This window comes from Chenopodium album, chromosome 19 (genome assembly GCF_948465745.1).
Source record: "Chenopodium album chromosome 19, dcCheAlbu1.1, whole genome shotgun sequence".
NCBI lineage: Eukaryota > Viridiplantae > Streptophyta > Magnoliopsida > Caryophyllales > Amaranthaceae > Chenopodium > Chenopodium album.
This window is the reverse complement of record NC_137852.1, coordinates 37,766,644-37,777,983: the sequence shown is the minus strand read 5'-3', so window position 1 is coordinate 37,777,983 and position 11,340 is coordinate 37,766,644. Positions and strand designations below refer to the sequence as shown.

Here is an 11,340-nt window from a genome sequence, read left to right as displayed (position 1 = left end):
GTGGCTGGCAGTTGAATTGGTGGGTGGTTTTTGCCTTTTGGTGGATATGTTAATTTTTTTAATTTTTCTTTTTTTAAAAACAATAGAAATCTAACCATAATTAATTTTTAATGAAATAAGGTTATGAGTGAAATGAAATTTTTAACTAAGGTTATTTTGTATAATAAAAAAAAAGGGAGGTCACCATTGGTGCGTAGCATAAGTTGGGGGTCACCGTTGAGAAATTTCCATTCATTATTTAGGGGTGTTGTGTTCAAACTTCAAACCATGTGATAAACCTTTTTATTGCTATTTAAACATGTTTATACGGAGTAGTAAAATGGATGATGTGGCACTTTGTACATGAGAAAGGAAATATACCATTTTGAAATTGAGTATCCGCCTTTTGTTAATGTATACTAATTTTATTATTCAAAAAAAAAAATGTATATTAATTTTACTATCATTCTTACATTTAGGGTTACCAAAGTTAATGTTAAGGCAATGTTGTATAGTAATTTTTAAAATTATCGCATGCATCAGTAAAGTTGAGAATTGAGAACCAATTTCGTACGCTTAAATTAATTATGAATGATAGTATACATATATGAGAATCAATATCGTATAAAATTAATTATGAGAATTAATCGTCAAAGTTGATTAATTATAAGTTTATAACCGAGAAAGTGTAATTGTGCAAGTAAATTGAGATAGAACTCATAGAAGCACAAAATACAAACAACTTAGGAACACTAATCATACCCCGTGCAAATGATTATGCTCTTTTTTCAACATAAAAAGTAATCAAGTCAAAGAAATTATAAAAACACTAGCTTAACATCTACATAAAGGGCCTAATTGCGTGCAAATTATTATTATTAAAGAGCTTAATTACAGAAGGCCATATTCTATATATATGTATTCGATATATATATTTGCATTACAAGCTAGATCTAGGTACCTAATGATTCCTAGTCCATGCATGCTTCATTTAGTACGAAATTAATTACTTAATTAATTAATCCTAGCTAGAATAATAGGTAACACTATATAAAAATGAAAAGCATTGACCTTAATTAAGATATATGATCTAATTAATCGTAGTTAATTAAGTAAGCTCCTAATGATTTGTGCCTCTTCACTATCTGCATCAAGTGTGGTTAAGAGCTGTGAAAGACGATCGCTAAGATCATCCATTTCCCTTTGTAGATTTCTTATGTAGTTGCAAGTCTCTTGAAGAACTTTTGAAGCCGAAACCTATTTTTAAAAAAATACATAATATGGTTAGTAACAATTGATGTATGAGCCAAAATTTTGAATAAAAAGCTATTTCAAGAACAAAAAAAAAAAAAAAAAAAAAAAAAAAAAAAACTGAAAATATATATTGTGAAATATTCAATTAATTTAGAGTTTCATAATATCAAACTTTTTATATTATTTAATAAAATTGGATTGTATATGTAAGAATGTAAGATCAAACTAGTGCATTTACATGTGCATGTGACAAGTTTGATTGTATAAACTATTTTGGGACAAAAAAAGTATATATATTAGAAAATTTTCTCATTAAGTGGCCTTCCTAGTGTTCTTATTTTTTATTTTTACCTTAAAAATAAAAGTCTAACTTTAAAGGCAAAATCTAACTTAAAAAATGATATATATGATTGTTTTTACTCTATAAGACTATATTAGTAAATTCTTAATTTTCATAAGTAGTTGTCTAACACTCCAACCATCATTTTAACATGACAACAATTAGATCATACCAATTTTGTAACTAAAAATGTCTTTTTAAAAATTAATGGGCAATGATGGTTTAACAAAACAAATGTATATAATATTAAGGGCAACTGTGTTTGATCAATTGTGTTTTAACTAAAAAGGTGATGAGGAGAGTTTATTTAATGCATTCCTTTAAGTTAGAAAGCTTAAAGTTGAAGGTAGGATTATAAAATATGATTTAATTATTTGGATTATAAAAAATGAGACTTCATTAACATTATACAATTCCCATCTAAAGATAAATACATAATTAACCTATAACGGTTTTGATAAAATTAGGGAAATACCAAGCCACTTTAAAGTATGAAGGATGTTAAACTTTTTGTTTGTATCTCTTTTTGTGACAAGGGTCTTTCTTAGAAGGTTTATCTATCCTAATAAAAACGGATTTTTTTACTCACCAAAAGGTTGGTGAACCTATCAAAAGATTTAATCACTTTTGTTTTTTATTAAGTTATAAAGATATTGATAAAATTTGAGTAATCTTAACCTCAATTTTATTTTTTTTTAATGAATTGAAATGTATATATAGTATAAATTAATAAAAATGAAAACTAAAATCGACATTTGATAGTAAGAGAGACTGATTGCGTTGTCTTGATCCTTAATTACATAGATAAAAGATTTAGAATTTATCATAAAGTACAATTGTTAAGTCATGATCTTTAGTGTATTAATTAATATAATTGGCCTAGTTTGTAAAAATGAGAAAATGAAAGAACGGAGCTTTGATTTGAGAACCGATAAAAGTAATTTTGATATATTTTTAGCTATATTAATAGCTCCAATGACAATCTTCACATTATAATCAAAGTAGTTTGTATTATATGAATCCATGACTCCTATCATACACTCGAATTTACCCAAGTACCTAACATCCATCATGTGCTCACTTTGTTATTTTCAGTAGGGCTCGTGATAAACAAATGAACAAACAAACTATTCACGAGTGTATGTACTTGCACCTAGGTATACATAACGAATGATCCGATAAATATCTTATTTGCATTGCATACATTACATGGTAATACCGCGTGGTAGAAGTAAGAGAGTGACTTAAAACACACAAAAAATGACCATGAAAACATCACTTTAGGTTGGTTCCTTTTATCTCTTTTTTCATTTAAGGTCATTTTCTTGGTTGTCCTATAGTAGTTGTTAGCTTATACTATTGTACGGCGAAGTTTAGGGCCCAAACGGTTAGAAATTTCATTTAAATAGAAAGTCACGTCGCTTTTAGCCTTTAGCACTTTCTAAGAAATTATTTATCATGGGCATGTGAGCCCTCAATTACTCTCACTACCATAATAACTAATATAACCAACATTTGTATGTATTCACCTCTAAAGAAACTTCCTTGTAACAGTAATTATACAAATTTTTTAAGCAAGCTATTGGTCAATGCCTCAATCTAATGGTCATCAATAACAAGGTTAAAAAAATTAAAATGTATGTTACCTTCACGTCGTCTTCGTATGTAATGACCATTTTACCCTTGTTTGTAAACTTTCTTGGTAGGGTTACATTTAATATTATTTGGCTTGATTTATGTTTAGTCCTACTTCAGTAGCTTGTTTATCTGCTTAAGGTTAAAAATGTACTTTCGTCGTCCCAAACTAATGAAAGTGGTATGAGTTATTCATAAAAGGAAGTGTTCAACTTTCTTTTCTTAGCATCCAAAAGTAGAAATAAAAACTAAATCTAGCTTGGAGCAAATTATTGTTCAAAGGTGTGATAAAAGTTGTAGAAAAATATAAATCCAAAGCAAGAGGTTTTTCTCATCAGTAGAACAAGTCAAAATTAGTTGGCTTTGAATGAACAATTCTTATGAAAAGTGGTTGAATTATATGAAGCATTATAACTACTAAGATAGAAAGTCAAAATTATGGTTACTCAAATATATATGAGTGTAAAAGTGTATGTAGTAAAATCTTGATAGAATTATCTACCACAATCTTCAGTTAAATTAGTTATACTTTGTATATATCTTCTCAAGCTTATATATATAGGATTCATTCCTTTTGATCACCTAAATAATGTTCTTCATTTGGACTTGTTGCACTAGTCTGAACTTATCTAAACTTACACAAACGTAAATATAGATCATTTATACTGCATTGCTATAGAAAACTACATCTTACACGTTAGTAGTTAGCACAACATTGGCATTGCTATTCAAGAGAGTATCATATATAACTATCTAGTACTACGTACACACTTGCAAACCATCTCGAGGACGAAGCTAAAGTACATAGTTAGCATAGCTTACCTTGTTGGAACGACGTTGGCGAACCTCGGGAACTAGTTGTTGCAACTTTGAGACAAGCTGAATGATTTGATCATCGGAGATGCCTGAACTTCCTGATTGCTGCCTTGACCTTCTGCTAGACATTGTCTTAATGTATCGGCAAAACCCGGCCAACGAACACCCGAGAACCGAAGTAATAAGCTAATTAAGTTAACTTATTAGTTAAGCTAGCTTAGGTAGTAGTTCTTGCTAATGTAAGTGACAAAAAATGAGCATAGAAAAATGTAGTAGAATCTTTGGAAAAATGAAGTTGAACAAGAAAGGTTATAACTTTATAATATAAGGTGGACTATACATGAAAAATAAAAATAAAAATAATAAAAAGAAAAGGTAAAGAGTATAAATTGATAATTAAGAAGAAAGAAGGACCACAAAGATAAATGTACAATTACATTAGACAGCGATGTTGGTAGTGTAGAAGACATGTGGGTAGAACCAAAAGATGAAGTTAAGAAGAAAGTGGCATTATATTTGAGTGTAATTTTATGTTCCCAACTTAGGGTTTAAGTTCAAGTGGGCTTAAATACAAGTGTTTGTAAATAAGCTAACAAAAGTGGGCCTTTAAATTTGTGTTATGAATCAATTAATGTTAGACAAAGTCCCATGTGATCATTGAATATAGGAGGGCAAGGATGGATTGGATTTGATCTTCTCCAATGAGAAACTCTAAATCTATGCGTTTTACATAATTACATATACATTTAAACATAACATTCTAGAAAATTAAGGTTTTAATTTATTCACTTCCTCTGATAAAATAAACATTCAGTAAAAATAATTTAAGTCTAATAAAAAAAAAGTTACATTTGATAAAAACAATTGAAGTTTAGTAAAAGAATAAGAACAAAAAACAAATTAGAAAAGAAAAAATATAAGCGAATTAGTAGAAAATAGTTTCAATCGATCGATAGATGTAAGTGTAACATTAAAATAATAATTTAACAAAAAATATTATAAATTTATAGAATGGATTAATGGCCTAAGCTAAGGTTTGTTTTCTTTTATTTTGTTGTTATTGTATTTTAATATTACCATATATGCAAAAACAAGGATCATGGAAGAAAGTTAAGTGAAAGATTCCTAGATTTCAGGGCATTTAATTTGGGCAAGGATTGTGGGAAAGAGAGGGTATTTAAGTCAACGTACACATGCCATGCTTGGACGTGGAGTGAATTAGTGATTACATGGTACTTGATGAAGAGTTAAATAAAAACACGGATGTTCATACTTATACTATCTTCCTTCTTTTTCAAACTTCTTTCTCAATCAACCTTCCCATAATTTCCATCCCCATCAATGTCCTTTTTCTTTTGCTTTCATTTCGACATAGATGTTCCATGGTGTATAACTGTGTATGTTAGCTAGCTCAGCTGATAAACTTTTTTCTAAAAAGAGTAATTTGAAAACTTATTTCTCTAGAAAAAAGAAACCAAATCAATTCCATCCTTGAGCTCTAATAACTGTCACGAAAATAACTAATCCATCCATATAGTAATGGAGGTGCAACTAGATGAGAGGGTGATGGCGGATTGGCGGTGATTGTATTGGAGGGACAACGACAATATGTTGACAATAAGGGTTTGTGGACCATATAAAGGTGAAGTAGCTCAAAAACTTATTTCTGTAGATCGAAAAAGAAACTTTAATTACATGTTTAGATCGATTTGTCACGAAACAACCCTAACATTGGTAGAGATACAAAAAATGTGAATAGATGGTAATAGGAGTTTATAATGGAGAGGCAATGGCAACATTAAATTGTGAAATACTGAGATGGGAATGAGGTTTGAGGTCCAAAGAGAACAAGTTAGAATAATAATTAGGTTACCAACTTAATTAAGTATACCACCACAATGAGATCTAAGGAGGAGCATTATTCGATTACTTAATAAGTACCATAAGGTTAGGGACATATAGACGACATGCGTTATTCTGAGATTTTTGTAAGAACTTGTACCTACCAATCTACCATATTCCTTTACTAAATGGGATAAGTAAGGAAAAACAAATTGCAATCGGATATTATGCAATTAAATACATGTATCAAGGGTTTTACCGAACATTACATGTGATCCAATCCTAATTAACTACTTTTATATTAATCTTTCGTTGTCAATTTGCCCTTCCCGAGAAGAATTAGCCGTTATTCTCGTCTCTTCACTTTACAAAAATAATATTCTGTAAAAATAATTTCAATTCAATAAAAATTAATTTCAATCTAATTTAAATAAGTCCAGCTTAGTAAAAATAATTTCAATTTAGTAAAAATCTGTAAGTTTAAAGAACAAATATAATAGAGATCAATGAAAAGAAGTTTTAATTAATAAAATTAATTCTAATTCAATTATATAAGTTCAGTGAAAATTTAATTTAAATTTGCAAAATTAATTCAATTTTACAAAAATTATTTCAATTTAACAAAAATAATTTTAGTTCAACAAAATAAGGTGAAGAAAACAATGTTTAAATTGAGAAAGTAGGCTTTGCAAACATAATTGCTAATATATTTATGCTAAATTATAGTGGTGAAAAAAAAAGTAAAATGTAATTTATTTCCATAGTTTAACATAAATGGGTATTTATTTGCAAAGGTGAAAACTTAGAAGATTGTGATTGAAAAAATAATGGTTCCATTTACACCAATCGTAATAATTTAATTCACCGAAAATCTATCTATCTATAAACCTATACTAAAAGTGAAACTTAAATGACACGTGTCATTCTAAGGTAAAAAGTTTTCCCTTCAATTTTATTCTTTTATTTTAATTGTTACTAAATCTAAACATATCTTAAATTGCCATTTTTGTCGATGAACCTAAAAATATCTTTAATTTGTTAAATAAAAGAAAACATGTCCTGTCTAATTTATCAATAATAAAGAACTCAATTATACTAAAACAAATCTAAAGTTATGGTAAAATAATTTCCAACAAATAAACATTTATAAAAAGTCTTAATCATCAAATCAAAAATATGTACAACCTAATCAAGTATCATTATGGTAACTAAAATTTATTATGTGTATAAAATTACTTATTCAATTAATCTTTTTTTTTTTCATGAACAATGATGTAAACATAATCATATGTCAATTGTTTTTCAGTGTAATATTTTTTCAATTAATTGTAAAAAACGATTTTTGTAATATTCGTGCATGCACGGGATTTAAACTAGTTTTGATAATAGGAGCGAACTATTAAAAACACACTCTCTTGGCCTAGCTAGATTCTTCTAAAGTAATACTCGTGCTTTGTAGTTCAAAAAAAAAAATTCTTCTAAAGTAATACTCGTGCTTTGTAATATCTTCTCCACATTCTAAGGTCAAACGAGATAGATTAAATTAGGAAAATTGTCAATTTTTAAAGAAATTATCTAATATAAAAAACTAGATTAAGTCTTGTGTAATGCACAATTGTTAAATAATTAATTATAATGAAAAACACTTTACAAAGAAAGATATAAAATATAATACATAGACTCACCAAGTATTAAAAAGTATGAATAAACTATATATACAATAGTAAAATAGCAAAAAAAATAATAACAATAATTAAATGGTACTTTTTTTTATGAAAGAAAAAAGAAATTAAATGGTATTAATAGGCAATTTGATATTTTGGGAAGCTTACTTTAAATTTTATATATTGGTGAATGTCATAAATTAGATACAAATCTTCTTTTTCTATAACAATGAAATTTTATATGCAAGTAAATTTAGAAGGAAAATTTTAATAACACGTTAACAAGTGTACGTCATTTTTAGCTTTGCTTTTAGTACGTAGTATGTAATAGATTTAAAACGGAGACCTATTTCTAGATAGATTTTTTTTTTTTTTAATGAAGTAGCGCCTTATGTCGGAGTTCAACATTGACCACCATATTCAGTCATTGACCACCAGGGCCGGCTATGGGCCTGTGCAAAGAGACCCATAGCACAGGGCCCCGAAATTGAGAGGGCTCCCAATTGAAAAAAGCCATTGTTACTAATATAACAAAAATAAATGTGCAATATGTTATGTAAGTGCAATTTGCTTTGTTGGTAGCAGTTAAATACGTAAGACATTTAGTCTTGGGTTATTGTGCCAGGGTTCGAGCCCCCATGTCTATTTTTTTTTATTTATTTATTTTTTTATATAATTTTATTTTACATTTAAAAACTTTCTGCCATTCTCTTTTCTTTCTTTTTTTTTCCGGCCTCTATTTTACTTTTACTTTTAATTTTCTTTTTCTTTTTATTCTTTTTTGTTTGTTCAATCACTAGTCTAGGGAATTAAAAGGCCAGATCAGTTTTGCTAATTTTTTTTAATGTAATAAGCAAACTAATCAAACTTTATATTTTAGGTTAATTAATTGATAAACATATTTATTCAAAATAATTAATATATATATATATAGTTTCTCTAAAAAAAAAAGGAAATATATGGGTTAAACTTGAAATTGAAATGCTATTATCAAATTCATAAACTTAATAATAAAACATAAGTTTTATGTGTTTTATCATGTAAAAAAAAGAAGGCTAAATGCAATGAGTTAAAAACTATAAAGCATTATTTCATATTTAAACTTATACGTTTTAAAATCACTGGGGCCTAATTTAAAAATAGCGCAGGACCCCTAAATTGGTTAGGACGGCCTTGTTGACCACATGTGCAATGCATTTGACCACCATAAACACGCATCTGAATCCCATCACCACCCTAACACCACCTAATTAGTCATTGGCAATGCCCCACCAAACCCCTCAAATTTTCAAAAACCAACTCAAACTCCCTCAAAACCACCCAACTACTTTCAAATTGAAACCCTTTTAACCTAATTAATTGCATATCATCTGTATCTTTGTACATTAGGAAAGAGTGAGAGATAGCTCAGTTAGTAAGAGTTTTGGTGCTTTTTTTGAGTGGTTGTTCACAGTGTGTGGCCGGATTAATTATAGGAGTTACTTATTTAGGGGTTACTTATAAGGGTTACTTATTTAGGCTTATATATTCAGGGGTTACTTATTAGGGGTTCTCAGTCAGTCAAGGGTTACACACTTATTCTAAGGTTACTCGGTCTATTAGCGCGTTTTCGTCATGGTTACTTATTTAGGTGTTACTCAGTCAGCAAGGGGTTACTTATTCTAAATTTACTCAGTCAATTAACGAGTTTTCTATGTGAGAGTAACCCCTGACTGACCAAGTAACCCCTGAATGAGTGACCCATAACCTACTGAGTAACCCTTGAAAAAAAAACCTCTGACCAATCGAGTAATTTTTGAATAAGTAACCTCGGCCACACAGTGTGGCCAGTCACATATAAAAATTTGTGAGAGTTAAGGATAGCTCAAGTGGTTAGAGTTTCCCTTCCGATTCCAAGAGATCATGAAATTGCTTCTCACCCCTGACCTTTGTGAAAAATTAAAAAAAAATTAAAAAAAAAACATAGATATATATGTGTATTTGTATAAGAATATAATATTCCCATACTTAATCCCGACTCATCATCTACTTGTTAATAATCTCACTTAGCTTATACTAGGGTGGCCTACGCGCGCGATGCGCGCGGTGGGGCTAGCTCTTGCTGAGAAATTGTATTGCCGTGTATTTACACCTTTGGTTTGGGTGGTAGATCTGGTAGTTTTAATACATACTATTTGGTTTATGTGACTATTTGGTGACAATTTAGATAACAATTATTTTTTAAATGTATGCTCGACTTCGTCTGCCGTAACTATAGGTAAGAGCTATCGGTACTTCCTAGTCGAGAGTCGGTCCCATAGTTTGCTGATCATCGGTCCCCTCCTAGGAGGGGTTTCCAAGCTACTGACGAAAGTCGGGTGAAGAAGTGGCTACATATTGATTACAAAACTACCTTTATAGAATCCTCAAAAGTTTGATAGTGTTATTTCAAAATTATTATTAAATAATATATATTTGATTTGCCTTATTTCATATCTTAAGTGACAACTGTAAATTTAGAACTCTTAATTGATTTGCATGTTTTAATAATATTTAGTATAATATATCTAGCGTATTTTTCTTCAAATGAATTTTTTGCTCGTGAGCTTTGGTCACACGTAGTATTAATATGTGAAATGTTTAATGTAAGTTCTTTAATGTTCTATGAGACTACGACCATCTAATATTTATATCTAATACTAAAGCAACAACCACTTAGTTGAATAATCTATACTTAGTATTTAAAAACTATAACCAATAAACTAAGAAAGACACATGCCCCCATCCATTCTATTACACTTCTCTAACCATAGTGCCACATGTCATCTTACACTATTAATTTTTTATTACACCATTTTTTTAAATTCTTTCATTAAACTTATACTTCATCTTTCATACATACTTCATCTCTCCCCTATAATTCAATCTTTTCCTATTCTCTCTTTAATTTTAGTCTTCCACCTTCTACTTAAGCCTCTTTTTCTATTAAAGTTCCAAAATTTTAATTTCTTTAACCATGTTTCCGATTACATATTATACCCTATAATGACTTACTGATATTTCCTCACTTATCTCTCAATACAATTTTATATGAATAACCCGTGCATTGCACGGCCCAGAAGGCTAGTTCCTATTAAATTCTCTCCATACTTAATACCGTTTTTTTCCTACTTTCATTGATTTCTCTTAATTTTAAGATTTTTAAGTTCTTTTATACCTCTTGATAACATTTGCTCAAATATAACTATTTAATATGAATCCCATTCAAATTCCATAACACGTTGTATGTTTATGTGCCATCAAACAATGTACGTAGTACATTTTAAAAGCTAATTAATTTTAACAATAGTTGCAATTAAAGAACGACAATCAGATTTTAAATAAGAAGACCAACCGTACATACATTTTTTTTTTCTTTTTAGATAATAATACTAAAATATGAAGTATAAAGCTTTAGAATTTTAATATTCAAAAAAAAAATGAATTAATTGATGATATATGTTTAATGAGAAAAAAAATTAAATATATTAATGATAGTGAACATATTAATGAGGGTAAAAAAGTAAATACACATTTTTATACATATTTTTAAACATATTTTTAAGGGTATAGTTGGTAGCACACTATTCCTAAGAGTTATTTTCTAATTTTTATAAGGTAGGGAAACATATTTTTAAGGGTATAGTTGGTAGCACACTATTCCTAAGAGTTATTTTCTACTTTTTATAAGGTAGGATAGGAAAATGGTTAGTAATTAAATTTATCCTCTCTTCTCTCACCTCTCTTTAGGGTTTTAATTTTAGAAAATTAGACTATTTTCGACTCTTTTTC

At 28.8% G+C, this 11,340-nt stretch overlaps 1 protein-coding gene across 1 annotated transcript; it reads right to left on the bottom strand.

The window, feature by feature from the left end:
• Positions 1–828: 828 nt before the first annotated feature.
• On the bottom strand, positions 829–4,489 carry LOC145595398 (transcription factor PRE6-like). The gene is made up of 2 exons (XM_081651802.1): positions 4,031–4,489; positions 829–1,236 (listed from the first exon to the last, which is right to left on the bottom strand). Exons 1-2 carry the CDS (start codon positions 4,151–4,153, stop codon positions 1,084–1,086), a joined length of 276 nt encoding a protein of 91 aa, XP_081507928.1. The 5' UTR covers positions 4,154–4,489; the 3' UTR covers positions 829–1,083.
• Between the last annotated feature and the right edge of the window lie 6,851 nt (positions 4,490–11,340).